This window comes from Rhineura floridana, chromosome 8, assembly GCF_030035675.1.
Source record: "Rhineura floridana isolate rRhiFlo1 chromosome 8, rRhiFlo1.hap2, whole genome shotgun sequence".
NCBI classification, from domain to species: Eukaryota; Metazoa; Chordata; class Lepidosauria; order Squamata; family Rhineuridae; genus Rhineura; species Rhineura floridana.
In genome coordinates, this window is record NC_084487.1 from 65,428,535 (window position 1) to 65,442,279 (window position 13,745).

Genomic DNA, 13,745 nt, shown 5'->3' on the forward strand with positions numbered 1-13,745 from the left:
GCAAACAAGAGACATTCTAAGAGTTAAAGGACACATTCCAGCCAGGAAAAAATATTCAGGGATGTTGCCCTGGCCTCCTTTTGGGAGGAAGTGGGGGAATATAAATTTGATGACAATGAAGATGATGATGATGTGTCTGGGGAGAGTACCAAGGACAGAGAGGCCTGGAGGGCCAGAAACTCCTACCCATTCTCTAAAGATTAAGCTGAAGTTGATCCCAAGAGCTGTTAATCTTGAGATTTTATGTGCCTTGTTTTCATGTAGCTTATATATTTAAAGGGAAAAGCCTATCACCTTCTAAGATTACAAATAAAAAGGTTTAGGGAAACCAGTCAAGTCTTATTTTAGAGTCTGAGATTCTTAGTTGTAGAAGTTAGTTTTAATTTGTATTTTTATGGGTTAGTATGCTCTGTGTTTCACCTTTTTTGTTTGTTTTAAGAGCACATCCTCATGCTTTATCACAATTGGCCTTTGAAATTCCCTTGTTTTGAAAAGCATTTTCCTGTATTATCCTCACCGTAATCAAATAGGTATCTAGGCAACTTACAAAAACATGCAGTCATCACAAAAAAAGAAATAGACTACATAACTACATCTCATAAACATAAGACAATCAAACCACTTGGTTATGCAAAACTTTGTATAAAAGTAAATTCCCCATAACACAGTGACAAAAGTAGAACCCTTACAAACAACAATTAAAACCCATCACTAAGTCAGAGATAGAGCATGTGATGAGGAGGGACTGATGTTCAAGAAACACAGACCCCCAGACTCTTTGGATACGTGGAACATAGTTGCTTTGAATTCTGTAGCCTTATCATCTGTGCTTTTATTTTTCTAAATTCTTTTTACCATGTATAGTTATTGAAGTGTGTGTGTGTGTGTGTGTGCACGCGCGCGCATGAGAGAGAAAGAGAGAGACAGAGAGAGGGGGAGGGAGGGAAATACAAAGTAGTCTTTACTGCAACATTTCTTTCCAAATACCACACAAAAAAATATAGAAGAATCCAGAGCTAGCTTAAAGGCTCTTTGATTCAGCATTCCTCCAAGATGAAGATATGCTAGGTAGTACCTGTAAGTAGGGTCAGTTCTTCAGAAATATTTTAGTTCCTTAAAGCATGCCAAGAGTAGAGATGCAGAATTACAAAAAAGCTATACTGAAATTCTGTTCAAACACATTTGACAGCTGCTACATAGATTATTTTTAATCTACCCTACCTGTAATCAAGATGCTGTTATTTGACGTCGTCATGTGAAAAGCTCTGTTTGTATCCAGCTCCATTGCATAAACTGTGTAATGTGTGATTTTTCCATTGGGATGTATTGGTATATCCCAATACAGCAAAACTGAGGATGAACTAATATTTTTATAATTTATATTTTCTACCGAGCTTGGAACTGCAGAACAAAAACAATCTGTTTAGTATGAGTTAGAAAATTGGAGGGAAATTAAGAACTGCCAACATGAAATTATGTCTTCCTATATAGATATTTGTCATGCTGCAATTTGCAGTGCCACAGAAGGTGATACTGCAAACTACAATGTGACCCAGGCCAGAGAGGGAGGCAGGAAAAGCTGAGTAGGGAGAAAGGAAGTACAGAAGAAAAAGGGGGGGAGGTGCCTTGGCAACACGGAACAAGAGGAGGCGCAGAGGTGCCTTGGTGACCTGGGGCAAGGGGGGAGGGGTTGTCACACGAAGCATGCAGTGGTGGAGCTCCTAAAATTGTACCTTGCTCACTTGTCCTAGAAATAAGAATAGCTGGTGGTCCTTCTCCAATGATAGTAAAAGCAGACACAGCGATTGCATATTTAGTAAAAGGTTGTAGTCTATTCACAAGGTAAGACAGTTGCTCAGTTGAAAGGTTGATGGTATCAGTAAATCCTTTAAATGCATTTTTAAAAAGGAAAACAAAAGTTGTGTTATCATTACATTAAGCACCAAAGCACTTTCACCATAAAGCAAAAACAATGTTGTGAGATGGAACAGAGGCCATCCTTAGATGGAGCAGAGAAATTAACCCTGTGGTACATACAATATATATGTACAAGACTGAAGAATGGGAATCTCACAGCACAATACTGTGTATATCTACTCAGAAGTAAGTCTTGTCGAAGTCAATGGGACTTACTACCAGGTGTGTCTGTACCATTCTTCTGGTATATACAATGGAACAAACAAAAAAGAAGAAAAAGAGGTAGTTATTCTTACTAAAATGGAAATGGAACATGTGTTTTTGTGCAGTCAATGCAAGATCACTACTGATAATCAAAAGACTGACTGGCTGTATTTCTAAAAACTAATCTTTCAGCCCTGGTTTCATTTACACATGACTTTCACAAGAATGTAAATAAAATCAGAATGTGGCCTTCTGTTTTGTTTAATGCCTTTACTTAAAAAATTCAGAAAGGCATTTTAAGCCTATATCTGTCAGCCAACCTTTGTTTAATGGGTCATAAATATCCATCTTAGTCAAGAAAAATGTCCCATTGATAATGCTGTGCAAGTGAGTGTGCTAATGACATCATTGTGTCACGGGGGTCATCTCCACCTGTTTGTGGCCCCCATGTAGCAGAGTTGTAACTTTTTGACCTACTTACCTTCAGTGGTATTTGAAAACCTATTTGTCAAAAGTTCTTGGAAACATTAAGGTCCACATGGGACATGGAGATATGTTAATCTCCTCCAATCACACCTGCCTTGGCAACTGTAATAACTGATTGTCTATGCAGCTTGTCCAATGGCTTTGGCATCTTCTTTCTCTAGGAGGAAGGTCATCTGGGTGACAAGAGGCTAGTAGTCTCTGCTTGTGTGGCATTCCTCATTTGCTCCAGAAGACAGTTTTGGGGGATGGAATTTGACTTCAGCAAATGATCCATTAATCTGGCTGATCTCTGTGCTAAGGATCATATATGTGACAACAACCTTTTAAACAATGAGGTAGGTGTATGGGGTGGGGGAAGGATTTTAAAACTTACTAGGATCCAAATGTAGTTCTGCAGCTCCATTCAAAGTAGGCAAATTATCTCCAGACATACTAGTAAATTTTACTGGAGAAAGGATATGTACTGCTGGAAGCATCTCAGCTGAACCTTCATATGGACCAGTTACTGTTTCTATTTTATTCCATGTGAAATATGATGGCGAATTATCATTTAATGTGTCTAGATCCACAGATTCAATAAAATACTAAAAATGAAAAGCAAAGAAGTTAGAGAAATCCTTGCTGACTAAAACTATATAATTTTCAAGACTTACATAAGCATGAGGAATACTAAGACAGAATAATGTGAATGCACAGAAAATAAATAGCAAATCAATAAGTGGTTTTAAATTAAAGCACCTTATTTTTTTCTGTTAGAATTGTATCTTCAAGCGTTTCCCCTGTGTCTTCAAGTAATACCTTTACTCTGTACTGAGTGATGATTCCATTTGGCTGCTGTGGTTTCTTCCAAGCAATTCTAATAAAGGTTGCAGCTACTTCTGCCACATGCAAATCAAATACATACCCTGGGACTGGAAAATAATGAATGTAAGGAAAACAAAACACTTTAATTATTCTGTTTATCAAGAGTTGTATAAAATCACTAACTAGTTATATCAGATAAACTTGTAAGTACCATAGAATATTATTTGTGCAAGGGTTTTGATGTTGAGTCTTGTACTGACATGAAATGTGGACTTTCCCCATGATTATTTTCAGGGGTTGGATGTACACCATGGAACCCTGAATGTGTGTGCTTGCAATGTGTACTTGTAATGGTGCACAGTAGTGTAGGCCAAAGCTGCAGTAACACAAGTACCCTACAACTTGGCAAGGGTGCACTGAGCTACGTACGGTGCATACTAATTGCAACACAGTCGAACTGGCTACCAAATATTTGATTTGAGCTGACTGCTGATGTAGTCGACTCTCAGTTGGCCGAAGTGCCTTTATGATAGTGGAAGAAGGAACTTCCTCTGCCCTGCTTTCTACTCATAGCATGTTTTATTTTTCTTTTAATTTATGAAGCACACTACTACTTGCTGGGATGCTATACCGCTAGTGCTAATTTTCCAATTTCCTAATGGTTCAGGTCAGCTAACAGCTCCAGAAAAAATATAATGAATTATTATGCCAGTAGAATAGCTAGTCAACCCCAATTGAAGGAATGGCTATTTCTACATGGGCTAATAATGACTTTCATGAATCTTTAGGGCTAAATGGATATCTTGCAATAAACTACTCATTTGTTCAGAGTAGCTAACCATTTGTTCCCTCGCATCAGATCACTCTCCCTTTCCATAAATCATCAGATTCAGGCATCTAGTCTTACATACAATAGCCAGTCCTTGAGTTCCATCCCTATCACATTTGAGTGTAAGGAAATTGAGCCATTTATTTACATGGGGCAAGTGCTGCACTTGGGGACACCATTTCAGAGGGTTCAAAATCTGCTTCTTGGCCCGTTCTGGCTTTCAGTGACAAAGACCACTCAGGTCTTTGTAATATGGGTCAATTGTGTTTTCTGTATTTGTTATGATAAGCCCTTCATAATAAACCTTCTATTCACTGTAATTGCTAAAAAGCAAAGGAAATAGAGTGCATGGGAAAACTAAAATATAATTCTATGAAATGCAGTTTTGTTTCCGAAGTGCAGGACATTCACATTAATGCATCATGTATCAGTTCCATATAAATGTACAGCTTTATTGTAAGTGTAACATACTACTTTAAAGATAAATAAGTTGTAGAAATGAAGGTAGTCTCTTCACTGAGCAAGACTATGAAATTCCAATTTAGTATTTACTCTAACCACTTACTGCCATCTAATGGTAAAATAAGTGTTGTGAATGAAAAAGGGTTTTCATTCAGAAAATTAAAGGGCAGGTGCCTACCTTTGGGGTTTGGAAAGGGGCAGGTGCCTTTCAAAAGTCCAACCTAATTTCAAAAACAGTCAGGGCATTAAAAGTACAAGAGCAAGGTTGTTGCCATTTTAGGAGAAGATACCATATATATACAAAAATGGATGTGCTCGAATTTCACAAAATTCAAATTTGGCAGATTTCCTATTTATTCATGCTTTTGTCTTTGCAGATTGGGTTATTTTCTACTGCTTTTCCGCAGCTGAAGTGGGTTTTGTTTAAAAGAATTGCCTCAAATATCAATAGTAATCTATGAAAAATGACAAATTTTAAAATATTGATATAAATATTAATATTTTTGCAGAGAAAAACCCGAATAGGTATTTATCGCAAATAGCAAACATTGACACCTTACAAAGTGGTACTGGAAGTCTGACAGCAAAAACTGAACTGGCACCAAAATGGAGATCCTATCCCTACATTCCAGTAACAGTTTCCATTTAATTTACTCTTGTACATAATCATCAAACTGCTTTTTGAATTGATGAATAGAACAGCTTTTGAAAAGGAAATTCTGAAAAATTAATCAGATGCATATGCAATGTGTGCCCCTCCAGATTCTTGGATAGAATAAACACATGTAGCTGCTTCAAACATAGTGATGTGTACCACAGAACCAGCTTGGGCTTTTTGTCACCCTAGGAAAGGTAGTGGGAACAAACATGCCCACATATTGAACTAAAAGTGCATCCAGTTGCTGTCAGTTTGTGTTGAGAACTGGCCATTTTGAAAGCATCACACATGCTGCCTCTGGCATGGGGGCATAATTGAATTCTGCATATACATATACAAGTGCATTCTTTTAATCGGTATCCTGTGGAGCAGCCTCAGATCCTGTCCTGGTGCTCAGCATTCACCACCAACTCAGTGAATTCCACCATGACTGATGTTCAGCTCCTTATGGATATAAATTGCTCATCTCCTGTCCAGATCCTGATTCAATGGGCAGTATTCAACCAAATAATTCCATGACAGCAAGAATTTCTGCTTGAGCAACAGGACTTTCCCCCTGTGCATGCCTGCAACATTCCCAAATCTGCTCCAGAGGGTTGGGGGAACCCCCAGAAAAGAAAGGACCAAAAGAAAAGGGTGTGTGTGGTGGGAGGAGAACATCCCGTTGTGCAAGGAGAAATGTTCACCTTACCACTACATTGAATGTAACCCATGCTGGCACCTTTGTGTAAACTTCCTTGGACCATACACAAATGTACCTTGGACCCAACGCTCTTGAGGCTCCCAATGTTCAGCTCCTTATGCATGTAAACTGCTCACTGATGACTCCAGTAATTTGGCACACAGTTCCCATGCTCTCATATTTGCATTTATAAGTGGCTCACAGTTAAACAGCAGGTTTTTAAAAAGCAAATAATAAAGCAAAGAGCAGCAAATAAAAACAAATAACCAAGATGGAATGGGCCAGGCGTACTCTGGTCAGGCAAAAAAAAAGAAAGATCTTTAGGCAACCCAAAGGGGTGTTTGCACAGGGATTCCTTCAAGAGCCTTTTTGTTGTTGTTTATTTCTGTTTATATCCTGCCCTTCCCTTCTTCTTGAAGGAGTACAGGGCGGCAAATACAAAGTGGCTTCTAAGCAGTTTACAAGTATAACACACACAAAAGCCATACATAATTAAAATGCACAATAACACAATTGCATTAAAAACTAAAATAAACACTCACAATTAAAATGTGCAATAAAACAATCCCATTAAAACAGCACAATTAAAACAGCAATTAAAACAGGAGGTTCTAGTCAGGAGTTCAGGGGAATGCTTGTCTAAACAGGTGTGTCTTTAAGAGGCCTCAGAATGCTAATACCAATCATTCTCTCATATTTCAACTGAGTTGCTCTGGGCATATGTGTGAAAGGTCCCTCTTGTACAGGACTAGTTGCAGGGCTGGGGAGGATGGGTGCTTGTTCCTTGAATAGCTGCATGAGAAGAAATACAGCAGGTGTGTTTCTCCCTTCTCTGTATCTCCACAGAGGGAAAGGCAGAACTTAGTTTCTGAATGTTATGTAGCTATTAAAGAGACAGGACCTCTGTCAGAAAATATTGTGGTCACCATAGTTATTTATTAGACTACTGTAGGAAGTTGGTAACTAGTTGTCGGGCACTACTCAACATCATGCACATATTTCACAGGCCACAATTGCAAACACTGGCTTTCCAAAGAGAGAGATACAATAGAATGTACTAAGAATAAGATGTAGTTTGCTATTAAACATACAGCTTACCTTCTGCAGGTGTGAAAACAGTTAGGTTTGACTTTGGCCCCATCCCAGCACTTGTCTCAGCGGCAACAAAAACTTCATAGGTTGTGAATGGTGTTAGATTAATAAAGGTAAACTTGAGGTCTTTTGTGCTATTATCCAAAATATGGCCTGAAATGAAGAAGTAAGTTGAAAGAAAGCTGACATTTTCTACATGGTTACTTTATTATTACTATTTTATTATATTATTAAATTTGAGTTACATTAAACTGCAACTGAATATTCGTTGTAGAATAGTAGAGTTGGAAGGGGCCTATAAGGCCATCAAATTCAACTGTAACAGGCAACTGATGTTTAGTGGCCAGTTTATGTCAAGTATGTGCTGGATTTTAATAAGTATTATGATGAGCCTTGGTCAAAGGTTAAAAACTAACAGCAGTGCAAATGTACTCTGTTCAATTAGCCAAATAGAAGATTTGCTGTCTGCTAATTATTTCCTGCACTAAATCTTTCTGTCACTCTTTTAATTGACTCCTTAGGGCTAGAGTAGCCAATATGGTGCCCCTCCAGAGGTTGGAGTATAACTTCCATCGGCCTCTTTCCCTGTCATCAATGGTCAGGGATGATGGAAGCTGTAGTCCAACAACATCTGGATGGTACCATGTTGGCTACCCTTGCCTTAGGGCATGTCTGAGCTTCTGCTCACCCATTTGTTGTGTTTTTGCCTTAGCTGATGGGGGAGCATAGAATTTCTCTTTAAGCAGGAACAGAGTTCATATTTATTTATTTATTTATTAAAATATTTGTATACCGCTATTTCATTAAAAACATCAAAGCAGTTTACAACATGTTTAAAACCACCACCATCACCACAGAATAAAAAACATTTAAAATACAATAAAAACAAAGGTCAATTGTTGCAAAAAAAGCATGTTCTTAATTGTCTGCATAAGCCTGGTGGAACAGAAAGGTTTTCAGCAGATGCTTAAAAGTTAAAACAGAACGCGCCTGCTGAGCCTTGGCAGAGCATTCCAGAGAATTGGGCCAATGACACTGAAGGCTCAATTTTGTGTCGATTTTGTGTCTCGCCAACTTGGGGATGAACAAAGCCATTCTTGCAGATGATCTCAGTGATCGAGCTGGGATAGAAGGGTTCAGGCACTCCCTAAGATACCCCGGACCTAAGTTGTTCAGGGGTTTGTAAATTAACACAAAGACGTTGAACCTTGAATTACCTTTATGGGCAGAAGATCTGGGTCTTTACTGCACAACAGGCAAAAATAAAAAAGACAGTATTTTCCCATGACTATCTCCAGTTTCAGGGAAAACTTCCACTATTGATTTCTGCCAGTCATACAGGTCTTAAGACACAGGTTGGTTTGTCATGAAAAGGAAGCAACCCTAAACAGACATACCTTTGGACCACACAGTCTATGATCAGCATACAAAAACTACAGCTGCATCTGCCTGAAGAGCAGATGGAGATTAAATTGGCACAATACACAGTACAGTTCAGTTTTTTAAATCATTTTAGTCATTGTAAAATACCAAGAAAAAATCAAAACCAAACAATAAATGAATAAATTGAAACATCTGCAATAAAACCAGTAGCATTCTGCTTAATAAAATCTATTTGTTGAATGCCAATTTTTCCTCAAAAATCACACCAATAGATACATGTCACAAAGGTATGCCAATAAGTTTGCAATAATGCAACAGTAAGCTTTACAGCCTACAACAATGGCCAATCAAATAGATATTGAGATAAATCTTCAGTTTGATTAGTCAAGTAGAGATCTGAAGAAAAGAAGAGAGGTAGCACCATGCAAATGGTCAGGGAAGCAGTTCCACATTTATCTTCAGACACAAGGGATACATTGCAAGTTCTCCTGTGCTGACATTATCACATCATACATTCACATAAACCAGGGAAGGGGGGGGGGAAGAGAGAAGCTAAAGGAGGACATCTTTTCATCAAAGATTTGGAACTATGGAAAACATTTCCAATCAGATAATTTGATCATTATTACAGTATAGCCATAAAAGTTGTGCTTTGGTTTTCAGACTCTTTTCTAGGAAGGAAGGAATGTGTTGACCAAAGGAATACATGAATAAAACAAATTTACACTCACTCTTACTTACCAGATGGCCCATATAACTCAACTCTGTAGCTAAACTTTCCAGTAACAATGGTTGGTGGCTCCCAAGAAACTGAGAAAGACTTTCCTGTGATGTTGCCTTTAACAAAATTTTGAGGTGGATCTTCTGGAACTAAAATAAAGTAAAAAGGTGCTTTTATGTCCATGAATTCCATGCTTATGTTTTTCCTTTCCATGTGCAGCATTTCACTGATGTAATTATCTCATCATTCATCATATTACAAAATAACCATAAAATAGAAATGGGGGAGAAATTGAATTCAGTTTGGATTTAAAGGTGTTGTTGTTGCTATGTGCCATCAGCAACCTCCAATAGCATCTGTTATAAACCACCCTATTCAGATCTTGTAAGTTGAGGGTTCACAGTTTACAGCCCGGTTCTGGCAAGAGCTATGGGATTTATTGGGAAGTGAGCTAAGTCTGTCATCTGTGCATCATCCTCAGACGGATGGTCAAACAGAGAGGGTTAATGTTACTTTAGAACAATATCTCCATTGTTATCAGCAAGATGACTGGGTGAAACTGTTACCTTTGGAGTTCACATGTAACAACTATGTACATGCCTTGACGCAACAAACTCCCTTCTTTGCTAATTTGGAATACCATCCACGCACTTTTGGACATCCTAGAGCCACTCTGATTGTGCCAGCGGCGGCTGAGTTCATGCAGGAGCTGCAGGCTATGCAACAGTTGCTACAAGAACAACTAATGCAAGCGAAGGCTAATTACAAGCGGCAGGTGGATCAACACCACTGGCCAGGGCCAGAGATTCAGGTCGGAGACAAAGTGTGGCTGTCCACATGCTACTTGCCCACTTGGGTGCCTAGCCAGAAGTTGCAATCCTGAAGACTGGACCTTTTGAAGTGGAAGCTCAGATCAACCAGGTGGTGTTTCGTTTCACTGCTTTCACTGCTCTTTGCTTATTCCAGAGGGGCCGCCAGATCCTCATCGTACTGTGGAAGCACCACCTCCTTCTGTGTTGGTGGATGATCAGGAAGAGTATGAAGTGGAGCAGATCTTGGACTCTCAACAGCATCGGGGGAAACTACAGTACTTAATCTAGTGGTTGGGGTGTGCTCCAGAGGATCGTTTGTGGGAAGCAGCCACTGATGTGCACGCATCAGATTTGGTGAGAGAGTTTAATGAAAACTACCTGAACAAGCCCAGGCCATCAGGGTGGGGGGAGCTTGGTCATAGAGGGGGGATGATGTCATGACTCAGGACAGAGGGGAGGGGATGCATGAGCAGGACTCTTGACTTTGAGGACGTGAGTGAGAGTTTGACAGAGGAGAAATTGCAATGTCCCCAATTTCCCTCTCCCCCTGTGGAGGCTCAGGAAGAAGTGTCAGAAGATGCTGCTGAGAGCACTCCCCCTCCATCAGTGGACAAGGAGCCATCTGACCAACTTGCAGATTTTCAGCTGGATGCTCAGCAGTTTCCCATGCCTGCCCAGACTGTCAGCCTCCCTCCCCTTGCTCTTGCAGGATCCAGAGGCATGAAGAGCAACGGCCGGCAGGGGTTAGGAGCAATGCTCAGTTGCGCATTAAAGTGAACCCTATTTAAGAGAACCATTGACAAGGAGAGGGTACTGAGTCAACGTCTGTAGTCAGAGGGCAGCTTAGTCATTTCTAGTCAGGGAAATTATTTCCTAGAAAGCATAGTTAAGTGAATGAGTCGAAGGGCTTTTAAGATTGATGTAACTTTAATAGAGATAACCTTACTGAATCGAGTGCTCCTGCGTTTCTTGGCGCCAAATGGGACATAAGTTCAGGTCCGTGGCTTCCTTTATGGAATCAATCCATCTTTTGTTGGCCTTCCTCTTTTTCTACTCCCTTCTGTTTTTCCCAGCATTATTGCTGTTTCTAGTGAATCATGTCTTCTCATTATGTGTCCAAAGTATGATAACTTCAGTTTTATCATTTTAGCTTCTAGTGATAGTTTATTTACTTATTTATTTTATTTATTACATTTATATACCGCCCCATAGCCGAAGCTCTCTGGGCGGTTTACAGCAATTTAAAACATTAAAAACAAATATACAAATTTTAAAACACAAAAAACAATTTAAAAACACAATATTTATTTATTCTGGTTTAATTTGTTCTAACACCCATTTATTTGTCTTTTTCGCAGTCCATGGTATGCGCAAAGCTCTCCTCCAACACCACATTTCAAATGAGTTGTTTTTTCTCTTATCCGCTTTTTTCACTGTCCAACTTTCACATCCATACATAGAGATCTGGAATACCATGGTCTCAGTGATCCTGACTTTAGTGTTTAGTGATACATCTTTGCATTTGAGGACCTTTTCTAGTTCTCTCATAGCTGCCCTCCCCAGTCCTAGCCTTCTTCTGATTTCTTGACTATTGTCTCCATTTTGGTTAATGACTGTGCTGAGGTATTGATAATCCTTGCCTTGACAAGTTCAATGTCCTCATTGTCTACTTTAAAGTTACATCAATCTTCTGTTGTCATTACTTTAGTCTTTTTGATGTTCAGCTGTAGTCCTGCTTGTGTGCGTTCCTCTTTAACTCTTTCTGAAACAATATGCAACCTGAAACACAGCTATCCTTTGAAATTCACACTTCTCTGAATTTTGAATGTGTACAAAAATGTGTATACTGGAGTAAAAGTGTGTATAAAATGCATATAGTAGTGAAAATTAGCATACAAACATGTGTTATATTATATTATATTATTTATTTATTACATTTATATATCGCCCCATAGCCAAAGCTCTCTGGGCAGTTTACAGCAATGAAAAACATTAAAAACAAATATACAAATTTTAAAACACACACACAAAAAATACACAATTTATTTTTTTTAAAAAAACAATTTAAAAACATGCTAAAATGCCTCTAATATTAGAGAACATTGCTTTGCAAAAATGTGTATATTAGGCAAAAATGCAGGCAGGCATATTATATTAGAAGAAATAGACTAAATACTAAAAGGTTAATGCATTTTCAGGAAGAATTGCAAACTGATGTTGGTCCAGGTGCTTCAGAACCGATGGGACATTCTAAGACCTCCTGTGATGAGTTTGCAAAGCACTTTGTGGATAAAATTGATCGTCTAAAGAGTTCGATTCCGCACGTCATAGATGCAGTGAGTGAGCCAGAGATGGCCAGTGGTTCTCCAGTGATGTGGGATCGGTTCCAGCTTCTTCCTTCTGATGAAGTGGACAAGGTGCTTTCAGCCTTAAGGCCAACCACCTGCTTACTCGATCCTTGCCCATCGTGGCTCATTATGAGCTGCAAGAACAGACTGGGTGAGGGGATCAAGGTGGTGGTAAATGCATCCTTGGAAGAGGGCATGATGTCCTCAGCTCTCAAGGAGGCTGTAATAAAACCAATTCTAAAGAAGCCCTCCTTGGATCCCCAAGATCTGAACAATTTTTGCCCAATCTCAAACTTACCATTCTTGGGCAAGGCGGTCGAGCCGGTGGTGGCGAAGCAGTTGCAAGCGCACTTGGAGAAAGCGGATTATCTGGACCCATTTCAGTCGGGCTTCAAGCCTGGACATGGGACTGAAACAGCTTTGGTCGCCTTGGTGCATGATATGAGGAGAGCGTTGGATAGGGGTGAATGCACCTTCCTTGTCCTCCTGGACCTCTCAGTGGCTTTTGATACTGTTCATCACGGTATCCTGTTGGACCGCCTGGAGGGATTAGGCATAGGGGGCACTGTACTGAAGTGGTTCTGTTCCTTCCCCTCTGATAGGCACCAAAGAGTAGCATTGGGGGATGAGGTTTTGGATCCTTGGCCTCTACCTTGTGGGGTGCCGCAGGGCTCCATCCTCTCCCCGATGCTGTTCAACATCTATATAAAGCCGCTCGGGGCTATCATCAGAGGATTTGGGCTGCAGTGTGACCAGTATGCAGATGACACGCAGCTCTACCTCTCATTCAAGTCCTCACCGAGGTTGGCTGTAGAAACCCTGTCCAAGTGCCTGGAGTCGGTGAGTGGCTGGATGGGAAGGAATAAGCTGAAACTGAACCCTGACAAAACTGAGGTACTGCTCGTGGGAGACAAGGGAAGTTTAGGGGATTTGGACCTGGTGCTCAATGGGGTACAACTGCCCCTGAAAGACCAGGTCCACAGCCTCGGGATCATTCTTGATTGCCAATTGTCCATGGAAGCTCATGTCTCAGCTGTGAGCCAGGCAGCACTGTATCAACTCCATCTGATACGGAGGCTACGCCCCTACCTTCCCAATCACCTGCTTCCATCGGTGGTACATGCCCTGGTCTCCTCTCGCCTAGACTACTGTAATGTGCTCTACGTGGGGCTACCCTTCAAAAAAAAGGTCAGGAAGTTGCAACTTGTACAGAACACGGTGGCGCGCCTGATTAAAGGCAGCCACCGGCAAGATCACATAACTTCAATGCTAAAAGAGTTGCACTGGCTACCAGTTGCTTGCTGGGCCCAGTTCAAGGTGTTGGTTTTGACCTTTAAATCCCTACAC

At 40.1% G+C, this 13,745-nt stretch overlaps 1 protein-coding gene across 1 annotated transcript in view; it reads right to left on the reverse strand.

The window, feature by feature from the left end:
- The window catches only part of PTPRQ (protein tyrosine phosphatase receptor type Q), a 185,228-nt gene that overhangs the window by 144,200 nt on the left and 27,283 nt on the right, over positions 1–13,745 (reverse strand). The window contains exons 7-12 of the mRNA XM_061582736.1: positions 9,259–9,387; positions 7,141–7,287; positions 3,346–3,518; positions 2,981–3,191; positions 1,734–1,886; positions 1,222–1,401 (exon numbers count right to left, since the gene is read on the reverse strand). Of these exons, the coding sequence (XP_061438720.1) occupies positions 1,222–1,401; positions 1,734–1,886; positions 2,981–3,191; positions 3,346–3,518; positions 7,141–7,287; positions 9,259–9,387 (993 nt within the window). The remainder of the gene's footprint in view (positions 1–1,221; positions 1,402–1,733; positions 1,887–2,980; positions 3,192–3,345; positions 3,519–7,140; positions 7,288–9,258; positions 9,388–13,745) is intronic.